At 47.1% G+C, this 20,510-nt stretch overlaps 1 protein-coding gene across 1 annotated transcript in view; it reads left to right on the top strand.

The window, feature by feature from the left end:
- The window catches only part of TXNDC16 (thioredoxin domain containing 16), a 40,326-nt gene that overhangs the window by 17,303 nt on the left and 2,513 nt on the right, over positions 1 to 20,510 (top strand). Inside the window, exons 12-18 of the mRNA XM_075150743.1 lie at positions 159 to 218; positions 6,785 to 6,953; positions 7,460 to 7,596; positions 12,467 to 12,551; positions 16,890 to 17,028; positions 17,641 to 17,801; positions 19,352 to 19,542. Coding sequence (XP_075006844.1) covers positions 159 to 218; positions 6,785 to 6,953; positions 7,460 to 7,596; positions 12,467 to 12,551; positions 16,890 to 17,028; positions 17,641 to 17,801; positions 19,352 to 19,542 — 942 coding nt within the window. The remainder of the gene's footprint in view (positions 1 to 158; positions 219 to 6,784; positions 6,954 to 7,459; positions 7,597 to 12,466; positions 12,552 to 16,889; positions 17,029 to 17,640; positions 17,802 to 19,351; positions 19,543 to 20,510) is intronic.

Genomic DNA, 20,510 nt, shown 5'->3' with positions numbered 1-20,510 from the left:
AGAAGCATAAAGTCCAATTTTCCGTATTTCTTTCAAGTCTTTCAGAGCTTGAAGCACCTTAGGACGCAGAGAATCGTAACGTGACATTGTCAGAGAGCAAGGTGGGGCTGGTCTGTCACCTGTATGTCCCTCAGGGCTGTGTCTGTCCTGTGTTTCAGGGGAGGCAGTGTCCCTGGCAGTGCTGCGGTCTTACACCGAGGTGGCCGATCACCTGAAAGGTAAGGTGCCACAGTCTGAGTGCTTTACAGCTGGCAGTAGGAACCAGAAGCCTGGGAAGATGTTGATGGTACCTCACTCCCTCATCCAGAATATACTCATTTTTTCCCCTCAAATTCTTAAGGAAGGCATACCCACACCAGATTGTTTAGGAAGAGTCCTTTGTTTCTTATTTAGGGATCTTTGTGGTCCATTTGTGCCTCTATAAAGTCATGGGGCTGGGAATGCAGCCTTCTGCAGTCGCCTTATATTGTTGGTCTAAATTGCTGCCCAAACTGCCTTGCAGCTGAGATGGCGATGGTGGTGGGCACAGTGACTGCGTGATGAATGATGGTGATGGTGGTGATGATGGTGATGTTGGTGGGCACAGTGGCTGCGTGATGAATGATGGTGATGGTGGTGATGATGGTGATGTTGGTGGGCACAGTGGCTGCGTGATGAATGATGGTGATGGTGGTGATGATGGTGATGTTGGTGGGTACAGTGGCTGCGTGATGAATGATGGTGATGGTGGGCACAGTGGCTGCGTGATGAATGATGGTGATGGTGGTGATGATGATGATGGTGATGGTGGTGGGCACAGTGACTGCGTGATGAATGACGGTGATGGTGGTGATGATGATGATGGTGATGGTGGGCACAGTGACTGCGTGATGAATGATGGCGATGGTGGTGATGATGATGATGGTGATGTTGGTGGGCACAGTGACTGCGTGATGAATGACGGTGATGGTGGTGATGATGATGATGGTGATGTTGGTGGGCACAGTGACTGCGTGATGAATGATGGTGGTGGTGGTGATGATGGTGATGTTGGTAGGCACAGTGGCTGCGTGATGAATGATGGTGATGGTGATGATGATGGTGATGTTGATGGGCACAGTGACTGCGTGATGACTGCCCAAGAGCATGGGGAGGGCCAGGGCAGAGCACCAGCAGCAGTGGGTGACACAGGGTGGGCTTTGGAGCGAGGAGGGGCAAAGAGCAGGCACTGTAGCCTGCATCATGGAAACAGGCTCCTGTTTGTGCCCCTCCATGCTAGATCCTGCACAGACCAAGGAGATGCACTCATGCTGTGCAGCAAATCAATGTGCTGGGTGGCACGTCAGATCTCCTGTCCTTGGAGGTACTTGATCTGGAAAGGAGCAGTAATTGGCCCTGGTTTTGGTGGAAAGCGTGACAGACAGGTGTGGGCAGGCCCAGATCCACCTGGGCAGGATGGTGTCAGAGGAAGAATTTACAATGGTGGTGCCTTTAGGGCCTGGAGACTGCCTTAATTACATGGGAAGTCTCGCAGGCGGCCACAGAACTCCATAAATAACACGTGACAGTGAAGAATCAGCAACACTTAAAGACAGCACACATCGGGTAGGCTGGTAGTAAAGGCAGGAGGGAGTGATCCTTCAAGAGGGTCTGAGCAGTTCCTGAGCGGTGTGAGCCCCAGTTCAGCTTCGTTCCGGTCTTCAGCCCCATCCCTCTCTACAGTTAGTGGAGAGAGGAGGGTTCTTCTGCCCATCCATCATTCTTACGTGGGCTGAATCTCTTCCAGAGATGCCTCTTTCTCCCCCTGGTTGCAGGGGACACTCAGGTGGCTTCATCCCAACTCATTGCAGCACAGTGGGGAAGTTGCGTGGATCTGGGCGAGAGCTGTTCTGGCACCCCTGGATGTGGCTGGTGCCTTCTCTTGGTTTTTCTTCTTCATCAAGGCTCATTTCTCCTAGTGATGGCACTTCCCTGGGACTGGGCACCGTGTCCTGCAGAGTGCAAGCAGGATTCAGGCTGAGCTTTCAGCAGTGGAGGCATGTATAGAGTCTGCAGAGGACCCAGCGAGCTTTCTGGGAAGCAGATGCGATGGGAGTTGCTTGCAAGAAACTCTCCTGGGAACGCTGTGGACAGTGCTGTGGTTTGGATGAAAACAGTTCTGCGTTCATAGTTTGCATGAAGGGAAAGTCACCAGTAGCTTTGATCTGGACTGAAATCCCGGGAATAAACAGGAAAGCTCAGGGAGGGTTGTTGTTGTTAGAGATGTTATGGCTGTTGAGGTTTTGGGGTTTCTTTTAGACTCCCCAGCACTCAGACCAGCTAGAGGAGCAACCTGGGAGAGTCAGTGGATGAAACCCTGCTTCTTCCTGAGCCAGTGGCCAAACCTTGGCTGATTCTGTGCGGCCAGGCTTTGTGTTTTTTGAATCATTTGATAACAATCTCGGTACATGGAAGCAGCCACAGGCAGATTCTCAACAGAGATTATGAACTGATTGGGGTCAGGGCCTTTCCTCTGTGATCAGTGAGATCCCACCAAAGACTCCCAGGCCAGACGTGACCTGTGGAATGACTCCAGTCTGCTTGCCCTGCTGCAGCCTCGGAGAGGACGGAGAACGGCTGCATTAGTGGATCTGGAGATCTTTGTCTCTGCTGCTGAGGGAGCCTCAGTCACAGGCGAGTTACCAGGGGAGGTGGAAGACCTAAAAGGATGGGGGTCCCTGGGCTCTCAGTTATGGCCAGGATGAGGGAAGATACAGCAAGGGTGCAAGGGACAGAAGTCTGTATCAGGAAGAAGGTCTTGAGCTATGCAGGACTGAGAATAAAACATGGGGTATGGCTTTGGGGTGCTGGTATTCCTGTCTGCTCTCTGGGGTAGAGCTTTCTTCCTAAGGGCTGAGGAGACAAGACCAGCTGTCTGAGGCATGAATCGCCCGCTCTAGAGCCACATTTTGAGTTGCAGAGCCAGGTCCCACTTTTGATGCCAATTCTTTGTGCAAAACGGCACTGAGAATAGGCCGTATGAGATAAGGCGCAAGGGAATGAAGGAGGTTGGAGACCAGAATGACCCTGTGAATCATCCAGTAACAAATGTTCAGCAGATCATCACAAAATTAAGTTTATAACCCCCCAAGTGTTTTCCCTTTGTTGAGAGATACAATCTAGCAAGAGATAAAGAGAAGCATCTCTGTCTTGCTGAACTGAGCACATTTTCTGCTCTTGCAGCAAGAGCGTGCCATTCTCATTGCCTCTGGGGCCAGCTGCTGCCGCTCTTGTTTTCTTTTGCAAGATGTGAATTTATGGAAGCAGCACCCCTGGGACAGGAGAAGAGGATGTGAAGGTGAGACGGTGCTGAGCATTTCTTAGGTGTATCATTGGCCTTTTTTGCAAAGAAGAGAGGAAACCAATATCTAAGAAGAGCAATATACTGTGATGAAAAACAGTTCTGCTTCCTTCTTCTGTGCTTGTGGAGCCTTCTTGACCAATGACTTCCAAAGACAGGGATCTGAAGCTGTAGTTCAAAGGCATGAAAATCACCTGCATGATTTAGCAATATATATTCATGGAACCTAAATCTGAAGTAAGGATTTAGGAGTCCACTGTGTGATGCTGTCCGGCTAGTCATTTCCCATTCCGTATTGGATTCCTCTTCTTGAGGTGCAGCACTTCATACATAACTTACTTCTCTTTCATGTTGTAGCCTTTGGACCAACTCTTCAAATGAGCTGTTTCTAATGCCAGTCCTGCCCTCCAAAGGATTAGAAGTTTAAGGGTTTCTTGATTTTTCTTGTTCCCTATAGCATTGATGATTTGTCTTGTCCTGGTTTTATAAGACTCCTAGGACAGAGGTTCTCACTGTTGCTGATTTTAGTAGCACCTAAAATCACAGAACGGTAGGATCTTGTGTTTCTCTTTCGCCTTTCTTCCCATCCAGCAGCTCAACAGTGACCACAGGGCTGAACAGTCTTGTTGCTGAGTTACTCAACTCCTGAAACTGCTGATCGTTCAGTAATTAATAATATGGTGTGGATTGGGATGGGAGAGTGATCATCCTGTACAAGGTGTTCTTCAGGCCAGATGGGGCTCCTTTGGAGCACTTTTGGTACGTAATCCCCCAAGGTAGTATCCAAATACTAAAACTTGTATTTGCGGGACCTTAGAGCAGCCTTGCAATTCAATTTTAACAAGACATCAAAGCCTTATTTTCAAGTCATTATTTCTCAGAGTTGGGCAAGACACCAGATTATGTGGTAACAGATGATGAGAACCAGCTATACTGGATCAGAGGTGTGAAATAAATCCAGGGGCAGGCTTTTAATTTGAGATGTTATTTCAGAGCCTGGAGAATGACACAAACCATTTCTGCTCTCGTGGAGTGTTTTGACAACTCCTGACTGTCTGAGTGGAATTGCAGACCCTTAGTTCTGAGCTGCCGCTTGCTTTTTCTGTACATGAGTTTGACACAAGGCAGAACAGCAGCAGACTCCCCACGTGAGCTGCAAAGCAGAACCTGAAATGAGGGTTGCAGAAAATGGTCCAGTGGGATGCCAAGGACATAGGGATAGGGGATAGGAACATGTGCTAAGGTCACCTCTGCCTTCACCCTGGTCTGTGGAGATGCCTTGCCCATCCCTGGCAGGCACGTTTCTAACCTGTGATTAAAACCCTTCCACAACTCCTCTGCCAAAAAGACTCAGCTGTGCTTGGTTCTCAGTAGCTTGTTTTAATATTTGGTCAAACCTCCCTGCCTGGGAATGGGTTGTTGCTTGTCTTTGCCTAGCTGGCAACAGAGAGTGATCTCACTGTCGCCTCCAGAGCAGCCTTTACATATTGTTAGATTTTATTGTTTCTTTCTTCCAGACAATTTCCAATCGAAAGAAACACAGTTCTCTGAGTTTTTCCTCAGGAGGCATGTCTTCCAAACTTCTCCAGATTCTCTCTCATCTGCTTAAGCCTTTCCAAAGGCTTGTTTCCCAGCCTGACTTGCTGGACTCTGCAGAGTTCTCACAGGGACAGAAGAGCATAATTTTCCTCCCATGTCTTGCAGACGATGTTGAGAGTTCATCCCAGAATAAACTTTGCCCTTTTCTGCAGCACTGATGATATCTGTGTGTCCTGCTTCTCATTACAGAATGCTGCTGCTGTTACACTTTGTCCTTCATGTTGCTTTCTGCCCCTCTGGGCTTGGGCTCCTTTGCAGATTGGATGTGTGTGTTTTATTCCATCAGCCAGGCCTTTAATGAAAATAGTGATCAGAATCAAACCCAGGACAGACAGAGAAGAAAGCTTGGCTCTTTTGATCTGCCGTACTCTTGAGAAATCCTCATCACCTGCTCTGACCCTGGTTTCTGAAGGACACTGCGATGGTCTGCCTCCATGTGTGTACTTGTCTCTAGGTTTCATCCCATCTTTCCCATGTAACTCTTGAATCCTGTTCAAACAAATTTAGGGAAGGCATGAAGATTTCTGAGATATGGCATTCCTGCAGTGGGCATGGACGACGTATGGCCTGAGGACTGTACACAGCCCTGCTGTCCTTGGTCAAGCCTGCAAGTAGGTAGGAGGCAGGTTAGGCGAGGCTGGCAGCCAAGGATGATGGTGAAGCCAGTGATGGTTCACCTGCCAGCTGGTTAGCACAGGCTTAGCTGTGGACCAGCAGCAGCATGTGCTGGTCTTTGCCCAACCTGCAGACTGATAAGGACATGCTGGAGCTGCAGGCACTGTGTCTTGGACTCATGGAGAACATGCAGGGAACCAACCTTCATTTGTTTCACTGCTTATGAATCCCTTGAGTTTATGCTTTGGTGAGACCCGTAAAAAGCTGTTTTAGTACCAGGAACCAAAGTTGGACTGACTGCTCTAATTCCCAAGTGCTCTTCCTTTCCCTCTTCCCTACCTGTGAGACCTCAGGCTCTTCCTTAAGGTCCTAAAGGTACCTGCTAGTGGCTTGGAGATGAGCAGCTTGCATAGATAGGATAGGGTGGATGCCATCAGGCTGCCAGCCTCTATTACACCTATCCTGTTCATGTGACCTTTAACTGCTCCATGTGTATTGGGCTCCATGCTTTAGGTAGAACAGACACTTTTCAATACTGGGCACCTTAATAAATGAAAAAGCCTTGAATGCATCAGCCTCTTCCATGCCAAGCTTTATCCTCCCTTTTTCTTGTAAGTGAGGGCCCACATTGTTTCTTTGTCTTGGCCTTATTCCTAAGGTATTTCCAGTACCTTTCCTTATGGCCTTTTATGCTCCTGGACAGTTGCCTCAGCGTTTCGTGGTGTTCTTTTGAGTAACCAGGCAGATGTGCATGTCTCTGGGAATTTCCTTCTGAGAAGTACAACCTACCGCTTCCCTGAGTTTATTCTCTCCGTGGTCTGTTGTTTGGATCAATCCGCACCTGCTGGGGTATTTAATGCATTCGCAGGCTGGAAATAGTTACTATTATGCTCAAGAGTGTAAGGCATATCCATGAATGATTTCAAGAGGGAGATAGCCTGTACTCAAACGGATTGTATATTCAGGGCTGGATTTTTACATCCTGCCCACACAAAACAGCATTTGACTCCAGGAATGGTCCAGGAACTTCTCAGCAGTAGCCCACCTGGGCTCGCTCCATGTGCATGCAGTGTGTTAGGATCCAGCCCTCTAGGATGCACGCCAAAGCAAATAGGAGTTCTGGCAGCATTAATACAAATATATGCGATAAAATCCAAAGAAGCTCACAAAAAGCTCTCTTTTTCAACAATTTCTCTTTTTTTTTTTTTTTTTTTTTGCATATTATTTATACGTATTTGTTTTCCACTCTAGGAACTCAGGGGGTTTTGCTCTCTCGGGTAAACTGCTGGGACTGGCCTGGCCTTTGCACAAAGGAGAATGTCACTCAGTTTCCTACCATCAAGATTTATGAGAAGGGAGAACGATCAGTGATGTACAATGGCATGTGGGGAACCGAAGAACTGACCAGCTTCATCATGCTGTAAGTGTCTGTTAATGAGTCCCCACACAGTAAGATTGGTACATCTGCTAGATGATGTTCTGGGTACTTCACAGCCTGTGTAATGGAAATCCTTTCTGGAAAAATAATGTCAGATCTGATTGTAGACCTGGTTTGGAAATTAGCTTAATATTTTTTTGTGCTTTTCAATGTCAGAGAAAATCTGTTCTTGGACAGTGCATCCATCTGTTGTCACTGTCCCTCTCTCTTTGCTGGAATTCCTTCTCTTTTATTTTAATGGGGATCCCAAGAATCTTAGAACAACCAGTTTGGCTCGGGGCTGTTCTCTCTTCTCTATAACCAGCTCCAGTGCCTTTCTGTGACTGGGCGTTGTCCTTCCTTCCCAGGCGACGTGATTTTTGTCTCTAATGAGGCATAACTGTTGTCATGTTGGGCTGGGGCATTGTTGGATTGAGGTTGCCCTTTTGTCTCTTCATCCCAAAAGTGACGAAGAAGGCAGCCCATGTTGTTTCTCTTCCTTTCCGTAGGAGCCGAGTTTCCTGCCCTCTGAAGCTGGCCACAATTGATGAAGCAGAAGGATATTTAAGAGGAGAGTTTCCATCTGAGTTGTCATCCTATCACCACACTTTGCTTCTAGGAGTATTTAGCACAGCCACGAGTGAAGGTTAGTGTGGTATTTGTGGGTTAAGTGCTCAGGTTAAGCATTCATTCTTGATGGGAGAGGAATGATTCTAGGTGCTTGGAAGTTCCTCCGTGTTTCATTTTCTCTAAGCGTGTTTGCTCACATCACAACCTGCCTGCCGCCACCCTTTTTATTTTTGCAAGAAGAAGATAGCAGGTGATTCCAGATGTGGGACCTAAGGTTCATATCCTGGCTCACAGGGCATTCAGCTGCCAGGCATGTTTACTACACCCAGCGTGGTAGCATCTGACAACCCCGACAGAGATTGAGACATGGTGCTTGGCGCAGTACAAAATAACAGTGCCCTGAGTGACCTGTCTCTGCAAAGAAATTTTTGCAGATGTCCAGTCTGAACTTACCAAGCCACGATTTATGCCTGTTGTCCCTGTTGTATCTTCTGCCCCTTACCATAAGGAGTTTGGCTCTGTCCTCTTTATGAGTCGCCTTCAAAGTAGTTGTAGGCTGCCATTAAATCCCCTCTTAGCCTCTGACTGAACAAGCCCAGATCCATCAGCCTCTTCAACACATCACAACATACTCTTTCTTAAAGAAAGCCCTTTCCACTATTGGATTGATAGTTGTCTTGCTGACTCCTCCTTCTGCAAATGTGGTAGTCCCAGTCCTTGCAACCAACACACAATCCAAAACCTTTTTCTTTAAAAAAAAGCAAAGCAGCAATAAGGTAAAATACAAATTTCTTACATGAAAAGGAATGAAATCCACTTGTGGACTTTGAAATAGGCGGGCACAGCGCCCAGAGTGGTGGACGTCAGCTAGAAATGCTAAGCAAAGTTGCTGGAAGGAGTGTTCTGAACTGGTTTGAATTTGTCTCTGTAGTCTCAGTCAGTATAGTCCTGGCCAGTGGCTGAAACTTGGAGCAGTCAGGCTCTCCCTCCCCTGCCCGCTGCCTGGGGTGCTGTTAGTCACTCAGATGCTGCTCCAGTATCATTCGTTGCATGCCATAGCTGTGGTCCAGGATCCATTGGGTTTCCACAGCCTTTCTGAAAGATGGGAAAATTGACCCGAGAGCTACAGTGATTTTTCATGTGACAATCATAGACGTTAACAAGGGAGAGGGAATGAAGTCAGTCTGGAAAGGGAACATCGTGTCATGCTTCAGTCAAATCCTCAGTGGAGAGCTAGGACCTTCCAACCCCAAGGTCTCTCAGTCACCAACTACCCCTGGGAATTACTGCATTAAAAAAAAAATAAGAATTTTCTGATCTGCCTTAGGATCAAAATTTCAGACTGTTTTTCATTTTGAAGCTCCGTTGTGCCTGTAAACTTTGGTTAAATGCAAACCAAGCTACTTTCTCACATGAGGAGGTCCAGAGGGAATCCACTGTGCTCAGAGGTAAGAACAAAATAAAATGTCTAGAACCAACTAGAAATCACTTGGGCTGTATTCACCGAGCCAGCTGACAGCCTTCTTCTGGAGGGTCTAAGTCTGTTAAATATAGCAGAAAATCTTATTGATCTCAAAAAACCTTTACCCCATTTCTGCCTGGTTTTCATCAGCTGAGCTCCAAAATCTCCCCTCTATTCCACATATTCCACTCTCCACTGTAGTGGAGCCTGGATTAGCCTGATGATAGGACCTTGGGCGACATGGGGTGGTGAGAGGGGTTCAGGGAAGGAACCTGCCTGGATCCAGCTGGACATGTGAGCTCCGACTCTTTCCTATATAGAAGTTAATTTCCTTCCGTGCAAACAAGAGTCTTGGAGGTTTCCAGACGGCTCTGTGCGGAGCCCGCAAGATTGCCTCTTTCCTCGGGGCACACTCAGTCTGCAATCCGGAACGGCATCCGCAGTCTGGGGTAACTCAGCTGCAGATGCCAAGGGAGATGAAATACATGATGCCTTCGCTGCCCGTAGCCTGAGGGGTGTTTGAGCGTCATGCAGAAAGACCTGAGGGAGCAGAAAACTGGAGCCAGCTGTTCTGGCACCAAACCCAAGCCAGAGTCAGGGAAACCACATTGCTGCTCTTATCAGCCTGCAGACTTATCTGGAATTTCCAATGATTTTCTCACGGCAATTCCTGCTCTAACCTGAACCAGCAATGCACCGTGTCATTGCCATTTCTAGTTAACTGAAATAGAGCAATGAAATGCCAGTTAAATAAAGCCCTGGATTTTTTCCAACATTTAGCGTCAGAACTATGTTAAGAAGCCCTTCAGTGGGTCTGAGCTAAAAGAGGCTTTGTCCGTAAAATCATAATTAAAATTTATTACAAAGAAATGAATGATATTACTAGGACAATGAACAAGCATTTTCCTGGAAACTTGGAGAATTTATAGGAGAGAAATTTGTTTGCTATGCAGAAACTGGAAGCAAGACTGTATCCTACACTGTGCAGCAAATGTTTGAAAATATACCTGTGTTCTGCAAAGCTCTGGTAACATCGTAGGGCTTGCCAGCATCAGTGTAAACCAAGTGAAGAAGGCATGCAAAGATGCTACAGGTGCTGCTGGAGAGCATGGTTTCATGAGATGCCTTCTGCCAGAGGGATAAGGGGTTGTGCTCAGATCCTGCCTCCGGAAACTCTGCAGGAGCTGTAGATTCTTCGTCATCTGGCAGTTTTATTCCCTCTTGTTCGCAAATCCTGCAGTGAATCTGGGTTTGGGAATTCACAGCAGCTGTCGTGGAAGGCAGCTGGGATTCCAGCTTGAGGCATGTGCTGCAGTGCATGATCAAACATTGTGGGGAATTAAAACCATGCTTTCGAGGGGGACTAATTTTCTAGGAAATATTTAAATAGCTTCTTTGGAACTGCTTCATGTCGGTAGTGGAGCTGTGTGAATTTGGGTGTTTCTTGCACAGAGCTAAGAGACCATCACTGTGAGCTGTTGAGAAGTGAAGGCTGGTGCATGGCTCTGGGTCTGGCACAGTCCCCAAAATACAGAAAAATTTGGAAGTGTGATAGGGAGGGAAGATCTCATCAGGAATGACCCTGATGAAAGGAATAAGCCTGGACTCTGCTGAAGGTTGTCCTGATTTAGGAGAGAATTCCTGCAGCCAGGGATGCTGCAGGGCGGCACTGCAACACGGGTGTATGTCTCAAGCAAGGGCTTAAAGTTAAATGCCTGTAGAATTGCTCTCCTGAGGAAGTTTGGATGTGAGCCTGCTCTTTCTGCGTTGGGCTGTGTCCTTTAGTGCCCTATGGTACAGGGCGGGCTGATGGTCTGCCCCATGGCCTTTTCTCCAGTAGCTGGGACACAGACAATTTCACAAGGGGTTTGTTGGTGAAGTTCTCAGAGATTCTTATCAGCTGGTCCTATGGGTTCCTTTTCTTTCGACACTGATCAAGTGACCAAAGACCAAAGAGCTGGAAACCAACATCACACCCATCCAACGGCGGTTTCTCTATATCACAAGATGAACCAGCCAAGCTGTGTCACCAGCTTTGTTGTACGTGTGTTGTTTCCTACAATGTCTGGACCCTCAATGAGCACTCCTTTAAGGATCCAAGCTTCCATTTGGAAAGGAAAATAGTGTAAAGAGAAGTTTGTGGTCCCTGTGGTTCCAGGGAAACACAATGGAAAATATGGCTTTGAGCGTAGCTGGAAAACAGGAGGCAAAGAACCAAAAAGTGACCAGTTGTGAGCCAGCCTCAGTCTATTGAGGTCTGAGTCACCGGTCCCAAGAGCTTGGGCTGGCCAGTTGTGATATGACGGTGAACATTATGAGGAACACTAAATAGTATCTGAATGAGATCTTATTTAAGTTATAAAGCAATATATATCATGGCTGTATCTGAGATGTAACCTTAACTCTTGGGAAAACCTGACTTCTGAAAGAGCCTGATTTCTCAGTCTCCTTAAGTCGGAAGAGCCTTTTTTGTTGCTTTCAATTGCTCAATAGAAAGGGGGAGGGGTGGTGGTGCTGAAATCCGCCCCATTTTCACCCTACCTTTGGCAGCAGCAGTTTTGATCTCTGATCTATAACTGTATTTTACAAGCTCACACACTATGGCTTGCATGTTCTCACAAAGCTTGCCTCTCCCATGGATCCAGCTACCTAAAACTGAGGATGTTTTATAAGGGCATAAACCAGCTCTGGGGAGAGCTTCATTTCGAGGCTCTGCTCTCAGTCTCTCAGCATGGATAGATTCAGCTGTGATGGATGAAGAGAGCCTCAACCCAGTGCTTTCCTCCCCATCCTCTACCTGACCTGGCCATCTCCATAAGGCGAGCGATGGACCCCAGCAGCCGCTGCACGTGGGTTTATGCTGAGCTGCGACGGCAGAGGTGCTGCCCTCTCTTTGCAGCTGCACAAAGCGGTGGAGCACGCTGTTTCTGCAAGGCGTTTAGCTTTTTGATCCTCCCTATCCTAGCTGGATGCCTGTAACAGACCCTGCTCTGAGGAACTGGATAAAACCAAAAGACACTTGGAGAGGTTGGTTTATCTGCTGGGCACTTGGCACTGCTCCAGTTAAGTCATCAATCAGTCATTTCCAAAAGGTCACTGGGATTTATAAGACTTCTATTTAGACTTATATTTGGTCTTCTGTTTCTAAGAACACTTATGGACTAAGTCCTTAAAGACATTTCATTTTCCACCAGTGCCTCTGTCGTGCAGATCCTGGAAACTCAGTGCTGGTGGCTGAAGAGCAAATACTGTTCTCATAATAGGAACTTTCCTTCTGATCCTTTTGGCCGCTGCCAACTCCTCCTCCCATAGCCTGCGGCCATGAGACGCATCCATTTCTCATGAGCCTCTAATCGTAGTTTTGTTCCCCACGGACAATTTGCTGTGGGAGGGTGTTATGTACACAGACAGCGATTTGGTTTCCAGGAGGAAGCTGACACTTCTCTTTCTATTGTTTATTTTTGTATCTTTGTCTTTTTTACAGCCAGCGAAGCTTTTGAAGAGGCAGGAAACATCTTAAGTGGCCATGTAACGATGGGGATGTATTTTGAAGATGATGGCTTGACTTTGTAAGTTGTTTCTCTTTTTCTTTGGTGAGAATTCAAACTGATCTGCATTTAGTGAAAGCCAATGCCTACAGCAAGCGTCACTGGCCATGCTGAGTGTTTAGCAGCAGCCCCAAACAGCTACGAGTGACTTAGTCCTGTAGGGAGATTGGTCAGGACTCAGCCAGAGAGAGATATAGCCCTGGTTCTGCCACTGATTTACAACCTGTCCATGGTCAACTCATTTAGCCCTGCTGTAATGAACGGTCATCTTCTTTCCTGCTGTTCAAGTTCACTCTAGGTATTTTCAGTCCTCCAGCTGTGCGAGCCCCCCATGCATCTGTTGGGTTCCTCATACAAACAGGACCAAATTTATATGGGGAAAAATCAGGCTGGAGAAATGATACCCTCTAGCTTGGATCAGTATGTGAGGAAGAAAAAACAGTTTTGCCCTTCCCTTTCCATCAGAAAGAAGTGACAAATTGTTATTGGTCTTCCTCTTTCTGCATCCCTTCACCTCGTCTCCTCTTCCCTGCCCTGATGCTGGGAAAGTGCCTGTGAGGTCGGGATGGGGAGGGGGAGCGTAAGGGGGTTGCTGCAAAGCCAGGGGTGTAAATGTGAGTCTTGCTCTGATGGTTGCCCCCAGTTGCCAAGAGCAGCCAAAAGAGAGGCTGCTTGTGACTACTTGCAGGCTTTCTTGGCTAGTGGTGGATGGGCATTGTGTCTGGGTGCTGGAGAATGGTTTGAAAGCCCTGAAATAAATGCTGTCTTTCCGTGGAGCTGCTTTGGTGTGGAGCAGCATGGTGAAAGGCGTTAAACCCCTTTGGTCTCATCCACTTGCATCTGGCTGTGAGACATTTGCAACTGCCAAGGATGTGGAAGAACCTACCTCTATCTTTTCACCAGTTAATCTTACTGTGGATCTTTTTTTTCTTGAAAGATGTGCCCACCCATTTCCCTCCCCTTGGCCAGAGCAAGACATTACCACCATTTCCAGACAGAGCTTTGGGGTGGGTGCACCCTCTTTCTGGAGGAAAATTGCTGGAAAAATATGGCAACCTTCCTCCTGCAAATATGGTAAAGGCAAAGTCAAGGCTTTCTTGGTCAGTTCCTGATTGAATAAGGTCATCAACTGCAGCCCTAGCTTAAGCCAAATCGGAGCTAATGGGATCTGAGCGTGTGTCAGTCCATGCTCTTAACTGTGTCATTAAGACTCGCTCCAGCAAGGGGCAAAGTGCTTTGGATTAGACTGCGAGAGATGCTTCAGTGCCTATAAATGCAGCTAGATCCAGGGGCAATCTTCAGCCTGTCCTGGCATCTCATTTCCATCAGGAATTAGCTATCAAGGCAGAGTTAAAAATCCCAGAAAGTTCTTGGCCTGTTTTCCAGGTGTGGGTTTAACAGCCAGTATTGCAACAGTGAATTATTTCATTAGTTTCTTACAGATGTGATGCAACTCTAGCATGTCTGATGAGACATGGACATTTTTGTGGTATGCACGGAGAATAAAAATGCAAATATCTTGGTAGAACATCTCTATTAACCAAACTGTCCTCAAAGCACTAGCTGTGGTCAGGTCTTAGAGGCGAGGCAGTGCTAGCCTTGTTCAGTGCTGGGGTGGGAGACCACTGGGCGATGGCAGGTACAGAAGTCACAACCAGCAGTATCAGGGTGAAAAACCTGACCCCCCCAAACTAAAAGACTTTTCTCCCCTAAGGATCTCAGCCCAGCTGATAGAAGGAAAAAAAAAAAACAAAGGAGGGCAGGGTGATCTTACAAAACAAGGTAACAGTAGAAAAAGCCTGTGTTCTCTCAGCAATGACACATACGAGAATACACCTCTGTCCTCCTGCTTCAGCCGCCGTCTGCTGCGTGCTCCTGTTCAGTTGGAATAGTTAATACAGTTTGTATAGATATTCATTCTGCCAAGTTTGGATTTTGGCTGTGATTTGTGGGTGAAGCTACTGTAGATGGTCATCTTCTCAACTGTAAGTAGAAAGTAAACACTTACAGGAATTCCTTATGCAAGAGCCAGGCTCACTTCCCTTCTTAAGAAAAGAAAAGCTATTCTGCTAAACGCTCGAGGAGGAAATGTTTGTGGCTCCCAGGTCATGGAAAGCTGAGTCCCCTCTTCCCAGAGAAAAAGGTATACAAAATACACAAAGAATGTTGTTAGCAAAACTGTTTGCTCAGCAAGCACCTGCTCGGTTGGTAACTGATGAAAAAAGAAAAAGCATTAAGGAAGAAATGCTTTGAATGAAGTCATTATTTATTTCTCAAATACTTAGATGTCATAGATTCCTGCCAAGTATTTGTTTGCAGATGGTTTTGATTTAAATGCAAGCCTCATATTACCCATCGAATGCCCCTGCTATATAAATAGAAAGCTGTCGTAAGCAGCAATACAACCACTTGGTACCAGTAAGATGAGAAGTGATTTCAGGGTAGACTAGATGGGGAATTTGTTGGTTTTCTGGCAGTATATAAGAAACTTCCTTATCAAAGGCTGCTGAAGAAGTTGATGTATTTAGACATAGGGAGCAAGACTCCTTACCTCCTCTGAGACATGATGAAGCCGGAGAGTCTCTTTAAAACCTGTGGAAATTTGAGAAGTTCAAAATCCCTGAATTTAAACATTTTCTAGGGTTTTACCATTCTTAATCAATGAAAAACAACAGAAAGGAAAGTTAAGGATCTTCCTAATAGCTCAGAGGATTCCCAGCCATGACCAGAGGTGTGAGACTCAACTTCTTTGAGTAGCAGAGCTTGGGAGCCCAGCAGAAAGGGGAAATCTTAGCTCGGGGCTGGATTTACAAAGATACATTAAAAAAGCTGACATGGCTCAGATAGATAAATCCAAGAACAGTTTAGCAATGGATTCACAACATTTGAAGGCCTCAGGAAAGCCTATGGTCATTCATTACTGCTGCTCTTTATCCAGACATCGGTGCAGATCTGGGGCGCCCCTTAGAAATTTGCAGTGGGTGTATTATTTCCAGACGGGTAAGTGCTGTGATGGAGGAAGTGAAAGGCCTACGTATGAGTTGAACATCGTGGAAATGTGTTATCTGCAGTTTCCCCCGCTTGCTTTGTCATTGATGACCTAAAACACCAAACACTGAGATTTTTAAAGCAAATTTGAACAAATCTCCATCCCATTCAGAACTGCTAACGTAAGTGTCCAAACTGAACTTGCCTGAGCAAATCATGGAGGGAAATGCAATAGGTTGTAACATGACTTTTCTATGAGCTGCCTTTCATTAAAAATAAGTAGTTTGTTCTGCAGTAAGCTGAGTCTGTGTTGCATCTTTCTCATAGGGGAAAAAAAACCCATGGACCAGATTACTTTTGAAAAGGGAATCAAAGGCTTTCCACCTCCTGACCTCCACAACCCAAAACGTCCTTATACCTCACTCACTTTCCCAGCAATTCTGGTGTCACAGCCTTTGAAAAATTGCCAGCAGCCTTTGAAAAATAAACTACAGACACCCCCAAAAAAACTGTTGAGGCAGCTGACTTCCTCCGTCGCGCCCTTCCTCTGGGCACTGACATCTGGAGCCTTCAGGACTGAAGTTCCTCAAACTTCCAGAACTTTGCTCTCCCATCTTGGTGTACCCCCTGCCCTTTCATTGCTCAGACTTCTCCTATTTTTGTTCTTTCCACCTTCTCAGCTTTTCTTTAAATACCCTTGAACCCTCTTACCAGAAGAACCTTGGGGAACAAAGGCTGAACTGGCTTCCCCACCAAGAATATACGCGTGCAGTCTCTGTGCGTTGCTCTAACGCGGGGCTGGACTTTAGCAAAATTGCCTGTGTTCACCAAGCCAAGAATCAGATCTCCTGGAGCTTATTTTGTGTAGGTTGGTGTCCCTCAGATGGAGTCTAAGACCTTCTGTTCCCTATGGCTTGGGAGGCAGAGTAAAGCGTTGGGTGGGTATTTGCACCACCTAACCTTAGGTGTGAAAATGAAAGAGAAGTGCCAGCAAACAGTTTAGATGGTAGTGGTTTGGATTTTCCCTATTATTTAGCTGCTGATGTCTTTTTGCAGAAGAAAGTGCTGTTTGCGTGTGTCTCTGTATTTAGCATCTGGTGCGAGCTGGGCAAGTGCTTGTTTCAGAAGGGGACGAGGGAATGCGTCAGCCTCATCTCTCCCCATCAAATCAGGACTGGGCAGGGGCTGGAGAGGGGGCGATGGGGAACACGTCCCTTTCCTCCTGCAGGTGCCTGTGCCTCTAAGAGCAGCTTTTCCCTCCCCTACATCCCTGTCCCTACTTTTCACCATGGGGCTGCCAGCTCTGCGTGTCGCAGATTTGGTGCGTGCCAAATCCCCCCGCCACTTCTTGTTACCATCCCTCTTTTTCAGGTCCCGTAGATACGCGGTGTCTCCCCCAGCCCTCCTCCTCGCCAGGAGCAGAGGTCAGAGCGTGGAAGGCATCGCTTTGTCCAAACAAAGCGCGCAGGACGTGGTGCGGATGATCAGATACAAATTGCTGGACGTTTTTGTAAGTAAAAAAAAAAAAAAACAAGTGTCCTTTTTCCATTGCGGTTACTTGCAGAATCACTGATTATAGCGTGGAGCTGAGCAAAATAAATATGTTTGCTCATTATTTTTATCATGCTGAGTTACGTTTGTTTTTAAATTTTATGGCTTGGATCAGACAGTCTGGACAAAAATCTGCTGTTTGCTGTGTGGTCTCATGGGAGGAGACCCTGGAAATCGATTGACCGGCTTGTGCTCATAGTCACAGACCCGCTGCTGTGGCGGCTTGGTCTCTCGCAGGGTCTGCTCCCTGCCTCTTGCACGTGCCTTTCAGAGACTGGTATAGCCATAACACGTGAGCTGGCCTTGCTTCTGCCTCCTCTGCTCACACCCTTCATCTCGGAGTGCACAGCGGCTCGTACAGACTCGGCATGCGATGGGCAGGGTTGGGTGTAGACATCTCCAACGTGCACCAAGATCCCAGCACCCACGCTTGTTTTCAAGCTGCTTGCGTTCAACATGGACCCTCCAGCCTTGCTTAGCCCCTGAACCCCTCGCCTAAGGACAGAAAGTCTAATTTTGTCCTGCTCTCTCCTCCCCATAAACCCCAACTTCTTGTTTTGATGTCTTGCAGCCAGAAATCACCGTGCAAAATCTGCCCCGCTACTTGCAACTCAGAAAGCCCTTCCTCATCTTGTTCAGCGATGGTGATATCGGTCAAATGGAAAGCAAGGAAATGCTGAAGCTGGCAAAAGGAAGACCCCAGCCAGCATTTGTGGCTTGCTGGTTGAACTTGTAAGTGTGTAAAAACCTCTTTTCTTCTTTCCGTTAGCTCACTCTTAGCATTTCAGGGCAAGAAAAAACTGAGCCTGCAATTACTGAAACCGCTATCTAGCTGGTAATGTGATTATTCGGTCTGAAGTTGTCATGCGTTGGGAGGTCAAATCATTTAGCAATGATTCAGTATGTGTTCTGGGCAGCTGCAAAATTGCATGACCAAGTAAAATTAGTAAATGTTTAATTGATTGCAGAAATAATTTTCAGTAGAGTAAAATGTTCTCAAAGATATTGCATAGTAGCTTGACTCTGGCTCTGGTGTTATTTGTATTTTTGTCACACATACGAGAAAAAAATTTGCCTCCTGGAGTGTCTTATGGTGATTTTTCCATCAACAATTAGAGGGAAGCACAGCAGGACAATTACTGGTTGTTGACTGGCAGAAAGAAAGTTTTCAGAAAAAGGGACAGCCAGAAGAAGCCCCATAAGGCAAACTTAAAAAATATTCAAGAAACAAAATGAATCCAGGAGCTAAGAAATAGAAAGTTGTAGGACAGGGGATTTTTTTTAATCTTCCCCTCCCTAGTTGTGTTTTCAATTTTTAGCCTCTGTTTGTTTTGCCCAAGCCCAGAGACACCTCACTGTCTTAATCATAACGTGCTTTGAAGTCTGGGAAGCGTCTCTCAGCGTGGGCTGAAGTTTAGCTAACGGGGAATGCACATGTTTTCAAAGAGAAGACGATTTGTTTGCCAGTAATGCACAAGAAACGAGATCCCCTGGAACTTCCCCACCTACACATCTGCCTTTGCTCTCCCTTCCTGAGAAGGAAAAAGCTGTCTTTTGTCAGAACAAAAGGCATTGCCACAAAAGAGGGCAGAATATGGCCATTGGCTCAGAAAGAGTAGCATAATCCTAGAAAGAGGACCTCACTCCCATGGCGAGAGCCAGCTCAGACCTCGAGGATCACTCTCAGCCTGAAAATAGTGCCGGAAGGACTCAACATCTCCACGGGTTTGCTGTCCCTCCATCTCGATGTTTGGCGCTCTGTGTCACTTGGGGAAGTTGCTCTTCCAGCTCCTGGGCTGTGGGGAACCACCCCAGGGGCTGGACCGCCGGAGCACAGCCCTCTGCCCCAGCTCTCCGTCCCCTGCGGATTTGCTGCAGCCGTGGGGCGGTGGCAGCAGCTGGGCCGGAGCAAACTGGTAGCTCTCCCTGCAAACAGGGGCTAACCACAGGCGGCTGCAGGATCTGTCCCGCTCCTCTCACCTGTTCTTAAAAACTTAGGGTGAAGAACATTTCGCACCCTCCTACAGAGTTTGCCCCAGCTCCTCCTGCTTGAGGAGTTCGTTACACATCTAATCTGCTGTCCGCTCCCTCTCCCTCGGACCCTAATGGCTTGCCTAAGGCATTGAGCTTATAAATAATGCGATGAGCTTCTACAGCTGTCCCATAGGCAAAACTCTGTGCTTTGCTGGATGTGGCCCAAGGGCTTTGGTGCTTGCTTGGCTGTCGGTCCTGTTATGCTGCCAAACCGCTGGTGAGCAAGTTGAATCTCTTCTTCCCAACAGGAAGAAGACTCCAGTGGGGCGCGGGATCTTGAAGGTGTATTTTGCCACCATGCCTTCGCTGCCTGTTCTCATCTGGGTGAACCTTCATGCCGGAGGTCAGGTATTCAAGTTCCCGTCAGAGCAGTCCATCACTGAAATGAACATCTTGTCTTGGCTGGAGAAGCTAAAAGCAGGACTGGAGATTCCCAGCAGTAAGTGGACACACGTTTGTAACGTTCCTAAGCACGCACTGTTAGCTCCGGTCTGTTTATGAGAAGATGCTACACACAATAAATTGTCTGCCCTGGAATTTAATGATGGAAAAACTAGCTATGCTAGTTTGACCTGGAGAAGTACAAATAGTCCGGCCAGAAGAGGATACCCGCACTCACAAGTTTGCTTCGGAACTGTTTAATGTTCAGAGCCAAGCATGAATAGTTCCCCAAACCTGGCTGTGCTCTCCGGTTCCTGCGAACAGACCTTCTGAAACACAGCTTGCTAATAAAAAGTCTCCTGACTCCCAGTTGTCAGCATAAGAATTAGCTGCTCTTTAGGCGCCTTCCAGCATTTCTTTGAATGGGAGAGGATAAGGAAGCTGGTGCTTTGCTGTGGTCTTTGGGACATAAAGAGTTGGCTTCTACCGTGAAGCTTTTCACTGCGTCTCTCCTGCCTCGATCAGCCCACTGAAGCTTTGGAGGAAGGCAGCGCAGATGTGCCTTCCTCATGTGTTGTGCGTAGCCATAGGTGCTATAGGGATCTTGGGAATTGCCGGCTGCCAGCCTGCTCCAGGCTCCGGAAAGGCGATGGGGTTGATGCCACTTGATCCTTGTGAATTTTAAAATGAGCCTTTCAAAGCAAGCGTTTCCAAAAGCTGGCACCAACCTGCTGGGGGAGGATGTGTAGGCTCTCACTGGAGCTGAAGACACCATTTCTGACCCAGTAATCGCTGCGAGAACCCCGTGAGCCAGCCGTCCTCCCACACCTCTTTCCATCGCCACTGCTAAAGGCACCTGGCTGTCATTTGGGTCTCTAGATAGGGACCTTAGTTTTCAGGGGTGAGCTGATGGCTGAGCAGCTCACTGCACCGCCTCCTTCCTCAAGCTTTTAAGTGCTACAAACCATGTGATCAGTTTTAAAAGCATAAATTAAAGAGTATCCTCACGTAATGGGACCGCTTCCT

This window comes from Calonectris borealis, chromosome 5, assembly GCF_964195595.1.
Source record: "Calonectris borealis chromosome 5, bCalBor7.hap1.2, whole genome shotgun sequence".
NCBI lineage: Eukaryota > Metazoa > Chordata > Aves > Procellariiformes > Procellariidae > Calonectris > Calonectris borealis.
Note: the sequence above shows the minus strand (reverse complement) of the source record. Positions and strands in the feature narration are given on the sequence as shown.